General features: G+C 36.1%; 1 protein-coding gene across 1 annotated transcript; it reads right to left on the reverse strand.

Moving 5' to 3' along the window:
* Window positions 1-4,997: 4,997 nt before the first annotated feature.
* On the reverse strand, window positions 4,998-5,510 carry LOC110445727 (protein RNA-directed DNA methylation 3-like). Its single transcript, XM_021490506.1, has one exon. It carries the CDS (start codon window positions 5,508-5,510, stop codon window positions 4,998-5,000), a length of 513 nt encoding a protein of 170 aa, XP_021346181.1.
* Window positions 5,511-11,144: the final 5,634 nt, after the last annotated feature.

Raw genomic sequence — 11,144 nt, forward strand, 5'->3', positions numbered from 1 at the left:
TCCATGTTAACAATTGTAATGTTAATACATTATGTATAATTTGTAATTATGTTTATTGAAAAAGTGGGCAAATGGAAAATGATTAATGTCTTATTATAAGCTGATTGGTACATTCTTAGTTACAACGACCGAAATCATTAGCCGACATGAATAGTGGGAAGGAACGCGGAAATTTTAATAATAATAATAATAATAATAATAATAATAATATACAACATTTGATATAGCGCCCTATCTAGCTAGAATAAGCCACTCTCAAGCGCTTTTCAGTACATAGATATACAATTAATAAAATCAATACAATTAGCATATACATTAATCAATACAATTTGAGGAATTCGCAGGAGCTGCCTTAACAGGTGCTTACTACTAGTCCTATGCCACCTGGCTAATTTCTCCCTATGTGTGTTTGCCTACGTGTGTACGTATATGTATTGTGTTCTGTTTGTAGTGGGACCATCAAGTTTTATTTGCTGTTACATTGAACTGATACATTTAACGATGTTTTTCGAATCATACATTTGTTCCCGTTTCTTTTTCCTTATCATTACTTGTATATCTTATCCGTGTTAATTAATAAAGATATTTATAATGCTAATTATTCATACGTCCTGATATGAAGGGGTTCCTTATCATTACTTGTATATCTTATCCGTGTTAATTAATAAAGATATTTATAATATTAATTATTTATACGTCCTGATATAGAGGGTTTCCTATCATTATTTGCATATCTTATCCGTGTTTAATTCTTATAGATATTTAAAATGTTAATTATTTATACGTGCTGATATAGAGAGGTTCCTATCATTATTTGCATATCTTATCCGTGTTTAATACTTATAGATATTTAAAATGTTAATTATTTATACGTCCTGATATAGAGGGGTTCCTATCATTACTTGTATATCTTATCCGTGTATAAAACTTATAGATATTTAAAATGTTAATTATTTATACGTCCTGATATAGAGGTGTTCCTTATCATTACTTGTATATCTGTTAAAATGTTTATAATGTTAATTAATTATACTTTCTGATATAGAGGGGTTCCTATCATTACTTGTATATCTTATCCGTGTTAATTAATATAGATATTCATAATGTTAATTAACTATACGTTCTGATATAGAGGGGTTCCTATCATTACTTGTATATCTTATCCGTGTTAATTAATATAGATACTTGAACTACGTTTAAAAGTAAGCTACTGTTTTAAGTTTTTATATTTCTTTCCTTAGAACTCAGTAACTATGCCATCATGCCTTAAATTAATGAGATAAATTCTCGGAAACGGATTTATATAAGTTATTTCAACTTGTTTCCGGATTCCATTCCTCTGTACTTTGTATGTTATGTGATGTAATGCAACTTAATTTGAAACGAAATAAAGTTTATATTAATACAGATACTTATAATGTTAATTATTAATACGTCCTGATATAGAGGGTTTCCTTATCATAACTTGTATATCTTATCCGTGTTAATTAATAAAGATATTTATAATGTTAATTAACTATACGTTCTGATATAGAGGGTTTCCTTATCATTACTTGTATATCTTATCCGTGTTAATTAATAAAGATATTTATGATGTGAATTATTTATACGTCCTGATATGAAGGGGTTCCTTATCATTAGTTGTATATCTTATCCGTGTAAATAATTACATATAGATATTTAAAATGTTAATTATTTATACTTCCTGATATAGAGGGTTTCCTTATCATTTCTTGTATATCTTATCCGTGTTAATTAACAAAGATATTTATAATGTTAATTATTTATACGTCATGATATAGAGGGGTTCCTTATCATTAGTTGTATATCTTATCCGTGTTTAATACTCATAGATTTAATGTTAATTATATAGAGGGGTTCCTGTCACTACTTGTATATCTTATCCGTGTAAATAATTACATATAGATATTTAAAATGTTAATTATTTATACGTCCTGATATGAAGGGGTTCCTTATCATTAGTTGTATATCTTATCCGTGTTTAATACTCATAGATTTAATGTTAATTATATAGAGGGGTTCCTGTCACTACTTGTATATCTTATCCGTGTAAATAATTACATATAGATATTTAAAATGTTAATTATTTATACGTCCTGATATGGAGGGTTTCCTTATCATAACTTGTATATCTTATCCGTGTTAATTAACAAAGATATTTATAATGTTAATTAACTATACGTCCTGATATAGAAGGTTTTCTTATCATTACTTGTATATCTTATCCGTGTTAATTAATAAAGATATTTATAATGTTAATTATTTATACGTCCTGATATAGAGGGTTTCCTTATTATTAATTGTATATCTATCCGTGTTAATAAATATAGATATTTATAATGTTAATTTTGTATACGTCCTGATATGAAGGGGTTCCTTATCATTAGGTGGATATCTGTTAAAATGTTTAATACTTATAGATATTTATAATGTTAATTATCTATACTTCCTGATATAGATGGGTTCCTATCATTAGTTGTATATCTTATTCGTGTTATTTAATATAGATATTTATAATGTTAATTATGTAAACGTCCTGATATAGATGGGTTCCTATCATTAGTTGTATATCTTATCCGTGTTAATTAATATAGATATTTATAATGTTATTTAGCTATACGTTCTGATATAGAGGGGTTCCTATCATTACTTGTATATCTTATCCGTGTTAATTAATATAGATATTTATGATGTTAGTTAGCTATACCTCCTGATATAGAGGGTTTCCTTATCATTACTTGTATATCTTATCCGTGCTAATTAGTTTAAACTTTATTTTATTGATGTTTAATTACAATAGTACATGGTTATAAATACAGAAAAGGATCCAGAAACAAGTACATAGTACTTATGTAAATCCGTCTCCTTATAGACATAACAGCAGCTATGGATCAGTACTGACAATATTATAATTCATTTAAATAAATATAAATATATGTAAAGTATAACATGTGCAGGGAAAAGAAAGAGAAAGGGTGCAAGGATTTATAGTTGGATGGGGGATGATGTTTGATGGGGAAGCGATGGGCATCAAAACTGCATTGAGAGAACAAACGCTGATTGCATGAATACAAACCATAACAAACATGATTACTGATATGAATGAAGTTAAAGTTTCTCTAAAAGCGTCTAGACTGAATGATGAAGTTTTGAACACAGTCAAAAATAATTTCATTTAAGTTAATTGGTAGTTCGGGTCTACCATAAAGTAAAAAGCTTACATTATAGTTAGGAGGTAGGCGACTAAAACATTGGATTCTCAGCTGCTGGTAGTTAGGACATTGGAGGAGGAAATGTTCTGTAGTTTCAGTAGACAAATTACATGAGCACATGGGACTATCAACTAAATTTCGTGCAAACAGGTGAGTGTTTAAGGAGCTGCAGTTCATCCTAAGTCGTGCATGATGGATCTGACCTTGTCTGCTTCTGCAGTAGTAATAGTGCTGAGGAACAGAGAGAGTGTCGGCATTAAGAATTTTTTTGAGGTTAGTAATTGAGGGATTGTATTTTACGTTATCTGGTAGTGCATTCCATCAATCAACAGAAGAGGGGAGGAAAGAGTCTTTGTATAGATTAGTTCGACAGTTGACTTGACAGAAGTTGTTAGCCCTTCTTGTATTGTAAGTATGTATATTTGAATGGCGAGCAGGTAGAACGTTAGCAAGATAAGAAGGGCACTGACCATGAACAATCTTATGAAATTGGATTAATTTGTGTTTTCTCCTTCGGACAATAAGGGGGTCCCAACCAGATTCTGCATATAGTCTGTCGTGACTTGTGAGTTTGGTTGCCCCAGTCACGATTTTGGCTGCTTCGAGTGGTATGTTTTCAATCAACTGGCTTTGACCTTAAGTTATGTTGTCCCATACAATATCACCATATTCTAATAAGGGTCTTATAAAAGTATAATATATCGTTTGAAGAGACTTTCTATCAATGATAAATTTTAGATTCCTAATTATGCTAAGTTTTTTAGAGGCTTTACTAATAATGTTTTGAATATGGTCACTCCAACTTCCATTGGCTGAGATAGAGATACCGAGATGTTTATGGCAAGTGACTTCAGTTAAAGAAATGTTGTTCATATACAGAGAGGGATGGATCGGTTTTTCGAGTTTCTTACTAACAGTCATTGTTACAGTTTTGTTAGGATTAAAATTTACAAGCCAAGTTTTAGACCAATCGTGAATTTTCATTAGATTATTATTTAACAGGTTTGCGGTCGGACCCGGTTACTCCACTTTGACATATAGAGACGTATCGTCAGCAAATAGCTTTATAGTACAATCGATGTCTTTGACAATATCATTTATAAAGATTAAAAAGAGTAGTATATCTTATCCGTGTTAATTAATATAGATATTTGTAATGTTAATTACATATAGATATATGTATGTGTAAATTAAACATACACATAAGTCGACAACGATATAATGTACGAACATTATTTTCACTCAGGCGACAGACATCGGGTATGGACGATTGGAATCGGTTGCCAAGCGCGAAGCGTTATTACTTTATAACATCAGGACGTACTTGACCCCTAACATCAGTGGCCAACTCGAACTAGATGCAGTCGCGGACAAACTGCTGCAGTCGAAGACGACGGCATATCAATCAAGGTCTGAATGTTCAACGGGAAATGGAGATTGTTTGTTCAATGCGGTTTCAACCCTGCTGGTCGGAAACGAATCTCTTTCGAATGAACTCCGCTACAAAACTTGCATAGAGATGATTACCGGACGCAGACATGTCGTAAACCATCCCCAAAGGCGGAGCTTCGTCTGTCTTTCACCAACCTATTCTGATGCTTGCCTTAGTGCTGCATTATTTGGCAACGCCTATTCAAGTGTGTGGACTATAATGGCCCTAAGTAATGTTATTCAAATCCCCCTCACTACACTATGTCATGCAGTAAACTGTACACACACACTACCTTTCATCAAACTAAACACTACCTTTCTACCAATAGAGACCTACTCAGCAACACCAATTCGCGTGCTGTGGTCAAGTATGAATGCTCCGAGAGCAGGGACATGGACACCGAACCATTTCGTTCCGATAGTCCATGAGTCGTTGGTTAAAAGACCAGCTTCTCGCACATCATCTTCCCGCCAAGCCTCCTTAACAACCCGCCCAGCCTCATCGTCTTCCCGCCCAGGCCCAGCCGTCTCATCATCGTCCCGCCCAGAACCAGCCTCATCATCTTCTCGTCCAGTCCCAGCCGCCTCATCGTCTTCTCGTCCATTCCCAGCCGCCTCATCATCGTCCCGCATAGAACCAGCCTCGTCGTCTTCTCGCCCAGTCCCAGCCGCCTCATCGTCTTCTCGTCCAGTCCCAGCCGCCTCATCATCGTAACGCCCAGAACCAGCCTCGTCGTTTTCCCGCCCAGGCCCAGCCGCCTCATCATCGTCCCGCCAAGAACCAGCCTCATCATCTTCTCGCCCAGTCCCAGCCGTCAGCTTCATGTGCAGTTGAACCAGCCCCATATACGCCTCCAGTATCACCTCTCTCCTCGCAACATGTCTCACCACTGTCGACGCCCAATGTCACACCTCTTTCCTCGGCCCCAGTCTCACCACTCTCATCTCAAGCTTATTTGCCATCACTATCTCTAGCTTCTACCCTAGATCCAAAGACGCCCAATGTCACACCTCTTTCCTCGGACCTAGCCTCACCACTTTCATCTCCAGCTTCTTTGCCATCACCATCTCTAGCCTCTACACCAGATCCAAAATCTAAATATATTAATCGTAAGAAAAGAGTTGTCAGCCCAATTCAGGGTGGCGACGTTTCGAAATCAGAGAATAGTTCGAAATATTATGTTGTACCATCAGAGAAACGACGCACATCAAACTCACCTGACACCTCGGATTCTTTTATTGATGTTAATAGTGATGATTATGTAGTCGTTGATGTTCCGTCTGTACCCAAAGTAACACCTGCATCAGAACCATGTGTGTTGATAAGTGCACCAAATGCAAACAAGTTCATGACCCATGAACAAGCATTTGATGCACTGGTCAACACTAAGGCGCAACGTGTTCCTCTGGGAAACAAGGACAATATGCATTTGGTTTGCGACAACAAACGGAACATAAACAGGAGAACATGTGATTTTCCTGATGATTGTGGTACGTGGGACTCGTCAAAGGGAACAACATCCAACCAGTATTTTATGTTGTCAGCATCAAATAAAAATGATCAGCATATACAAAAGGGATGGGTTGTTTTGCACACAAAAAAACAGTGAAGGGAACAATTGTATACGAGCCCTACATACCACAGCCGTCAAGAACAGTTACACTCCACAGGTATTATACTAAGTAAAAACATGGAAATTATAGAAAACGGGTGACAACAGTAGTTGCGGCTCCTACAGACTTTGTTCGGGGAAAAACCCAAACCGCTCAACATACCCCATGGGAATTCGAAATCGAATAAACCTTATATAAGAACAGACCCTCTTATTGATTGTGCTTCTCAAGCTCAGACGAAAACAGCAACTGAGGTATGTAACTTGGCATCAAAAGATAATAGTGTTTTGGGACCCAGGTCTGGGAAACAAATTAGAAACAAAATTTACAATAACAAGAGGAAAAACAACCCTGGCAAAAATGCGCAAAACAATATCGCAGATGAAATTATAGAAATACTTTCAGAAATGCATACAAATCCTCATATTCAGAAAGTCGAGCATGAGAAGCACAAACTTCCAAATATTATTGTGTATTCGGATGAAAAGGTAGCAGATATGAAGTCAAATTGTACTGGGGAAGGTGGGAGCGTGATAGGGATAGACAGAACGTTCAATTTGGGAAAATGATTCGTGACACCAATGACCTATAAAAACCAGGGGGTAGTACACGGGGAGACAGGGGAACACCCAATCATGTTAGGACAATTGTTTTTACACTGGGATGGGGAGATAACAACATACCATTCTTTTTTTCTCCACATGTTAGGGCTAGGTTAGGAACTGATGATTTGGTGATAGGAACAGATGAGGAACGTGCCATGACCAATGCACTACACACAGGTTTTCAAAATTCACCTTTTTTGCTCTGCACCAAACACTTACGTGAAAATGTTAAAAGATATTTAGAAAAATCAGGCACATCATTTAAAACAAGACAACTTATTCTCAAAAGTATTTTTGCACACGATGGGATAGTTTTCAGTAAAGATGACATAGAGTACAATGCAAGGGTAGATTAACTTAGAACATTCTTCAAGGAAAATGACAGATTTAGAAATTATTGGGAAAGGTATTTAGAACAAAAACTGAAAACTTTTGTGATTAAATCCTTGAGACAGAAACTCATTTCAGAACTTTGGACAAACAACAATTCAGAATCGATAAATAATAGGCTTAAACAAGTAGCAGATTGGAAACAACATAAGTTACCTGATTTAGTCAACAAATTGGAACTAGTTTCCAAAATTCAGATATTAGATTTGCGGCGTGCCTTGCATGGTACAGGAAATTTCCAATTGGCCGAGGAAATGAAATCTTCATTGGTACTTCCAGATTCTTGGGTAAACAAGTCGAATGGGGAAAAAGACAGAATATTTTGGAAATTTCTTAAAAAGAAAAAAAATGTAACTGACAGCAACTTTGTAAAAGCATTTCGAAGTAATTACCAGTGTGTGAAACCAAAACAAACCTGTGGGAAAAAACCAAATCAAAGAAAAAGATCCAAGTCAGAAAAGTCGAAAACGTTCAGAAAACAGTAGCTGACAAGTACCGTGCAAGGCCGTCGTGTTAAATGTTAGATAAGTGTAAATAACTTTTAATTATTTACAGGTTCATCACCCCGTCGGGTGCACTATATTGTGTAGATCTGTAATTATTATTTGTAATACACTATGTTAACTTTTTGTACTGGTAATTTCCATGGGGTTAGTTGAGCTGGACTGTTTATACTAGAATTAGTGTTAACAATTAATTATTTACAGGTTCATCACCCCGTCGGGTGCACTATATTGTGTAGATCTGTAATTATTATTTGCAATACACTATGTTAACTTTTTGTACTGGTAATTTCCATGGGGTTAGTTGAGCTGGACTGTTTATACTAGGATTAGTGTTAACGTTTAATAATTTACAGCTTCATCACCTCGTCGGGTGCGCTATATTGTGTAGATCTGTAATTATTATTTGCAATACACTATGTTAACTTTTTGTACTGGTAATTTCTATGGGGTTAGTTGAGCTGGACTGTTTATACTAGAATTGGTGTTAACGTTTAATTATTTACAGCTTCATCACCCCGTCGGGGGCACTATATTGTGTAGATCTGTAATTATTATTTGTAATACACTATGTTAACTTTTTGTACTGGTAATTTCTATGGGGTTAGTTGAGCTGGACTGTTTATACTAGAATTGGTGTTAACGTTTAATTATTTACAGCTTCATCACCCCGTTGGGTGCACTAAATTGTATAGATCTGTAATTATTATTTGTAATACACTATGTTAAACCTTTTGTACTGGTAATTTCCATGGGGTGTATTTCATTAAACAACTCTTCTGAACCCTCTGAATAGCGAAGAGGCATAGGATAATGATATTTGGCCAGTAGCATGCACGGATGAAGGGCTACCAGGTTATGTTCAAATGAATTACCTTTACCCTTATTCAAGGTCACACGGGTCAAATATGTCAATATAGAACTTATGAATATCAGAAATGCACAGGGTGATGATATTTGACCAATATCCTGTTGTGGCGAAGGGCTACCAAGTTTGTTCAAATGAACGACTTTCACTTATAAACAAGGTCACAAATTGTTTAAAAAAATCATCTTTAACAACTTCTGAATAACCAAAAGGCCCAGGATGATGATATGTTGCCAGTAGCATGCTAGAATGAAGGGCTACCACGTTTGTTCAATTAAATGACCTTAAATTGTTTTCAATGTCACAAGGATCAAATATGTTCAAAAACTTCTTCTGAATAACCAAAAGTCACAGGATTAAAATTTAGACAAAGCACCTAAACGTCTTTTTATTCACAAAAGAGAGTGTTGATTCTCGGACATCTGAATCTGAAGAAAATTTCTGAAGCGAATGCCAAATTAACATTTACAATATCATAACCTCTTCCACAAATGATGATTCCTACTAGGCTTTCTTAAAAGAATTCAAAAAAATATAGTTCACTTAAGACATTGTTCACTTCTACTGTAGGGTATTGTATATCCATCATTACTTGAATATTTTACCATATAAAGAAACAATAAAATCACTAAAACTGATGGATGGTATGCTCCCCCCCAAAATAGTTGAACCAGAATTAAGGTTACATGATACATGTCTCTTTTCCAGAAATTTATCATGCCTGGCACTTTTATCATCTCTGAGGTTACTTAACTGTGTAAAGTGAACACCAAAGGGGTATGCAACAAATACAACTAGTAAAACATATTTTATGAAATTTAATTACTTGCAGAATATAATTTCAATCGAAACCCTATGACCCCCTCCCACCCTCTACCCAACCCTCATCTGCCTACTGATAACTCTCACCAATCTCTAATCAACCAGACTCACATACTCCCAGTATCAAATCACAACCCCTCCCCCTCACATATACTTCCCTCATCAAATCCTGACCCGATACCTATACCTATCCATGCACTAATATAACCCAATATAAAAATCCAATGCACAACCTGCCAACCACAACCCCCAACCAATTTATTATACTCACAAACATATTTATAAAATGTCAGAACAGAGAACAGTTTCAGATGAAAGACAAGGAAAGGTTTTTTAAGAACGAGAAGATTTGTATTGAAGGAAAGTTTTCCATAGTGTGCAACAACTGGATTCGGGTTTCAAGAAGGAACACCAAAAATCAAGGCTAATTAGCACTTGCACCGCTTGCATGACACCTAACCACTAAACACTAACATCCAGTCCGGCGGAGGGGACTATAAATGGTGTCCCGTGTGGGAGGGTCCAACCTGCACGTAAAAGATCCCTCTGTGTATTGTCGCAAGAGTAAGCGCGTTAACGCCGGCACAGAGGATAGGGAAAGGTTAGCTATATTTTCTAAGATGATTCGTCGGACTTCCAAAATATAAAACCCAAACAAAACACAAATAGAATATGCTAGGGTTATAGGACAGCATGGTTATGGTAGACATGCCCTCCTCCTGCACACACGCCATATAAGACATCCTGATACGATATGGCCAGCGACCGTATTATTATAATAATCGAATTTATAGATATATATATTATTAGCTTAGTAACTTATACATCCCTCTCTTAAAGCCCTTCCGCTACCCGCGTCCTAACTGCCAATTTATAGCTTTTTTGATTGCTCAAATATTTATCAAACTTTTATATTTTTATTGGTTTAATATGTATTAACATACACCATAGATTAAAAGGTAACAAGAGGCCCAGATGGCCTGTATCGCTCACCTGAAAATATGTTTAAAAGCATTGGTATGAAGTAAAGATATAGCACTCCATGGTAGGTGTTATAAGTATATATGAAATTTCAACACACCCACGCTTATACCCAAGCCAAGTATGCTCCAGACTAAATTTGGATTAAATCCCTTAATCCCTATGGTAGAAGAAGGATTTTATAAAGTTGACCTCTATTTCCCCTATTAGGCCCCACTAACTTCCCTCACGCTGACAGAACACCGACTTCCGTCAGTGAGAAGTAACCTGCATGGGTGGAATCATGTAGGTGAACAAGAGGCCCAGAGGGCCTGTATCGCTCACCTGGATACCAAAGCAATCATGGCAAAATATTCTCCGAATGAGATCAAGGGAATATGCCAGACCCCAAAGCCCATCTTTGTAGCATATCTGTATTATATATTTTCATGCCCAGCAATTTTATGTATGGTTATGGGGTGGGGATCTCAACTGTTTCCAAGCTTTGACTAAGAAACTAGGTCCCTATGGTTGTGGCCAGACCCCAGGATCAATTCTAATATCGTGGCTGCATTTGTCTCTTTTTGCCCAGCATTTGTAATTATAGTTTTGGGGTGGGGATCTCAACCGTTTCAAAGTTATGACCCAGGGGTTACGTCTGCAAGGGTGGGGCAGACCCTGGGGTCAACATCATGACTGCATTCGTCTTTTTATGCCC

The sequence above is a fragment of the Mizuhopecten yessoensis genome, unplaced genomic scaffold (genome assembly GCF_002113885.1).
Source record: "Mizuhopecten yessoensis strain PY_sf001 unplaced genomic scaffold, ASM211388v2 scaffold2329, whole genome shotgun sequence".
Taxonomy (NCBI): domain Eukaryota; kingdom Metazoa; phylum Mollusca; class Bivalvia; order Pectinida; family Pectinidae; genus Mizuhopecten; species Mizuhopecten yessoensis.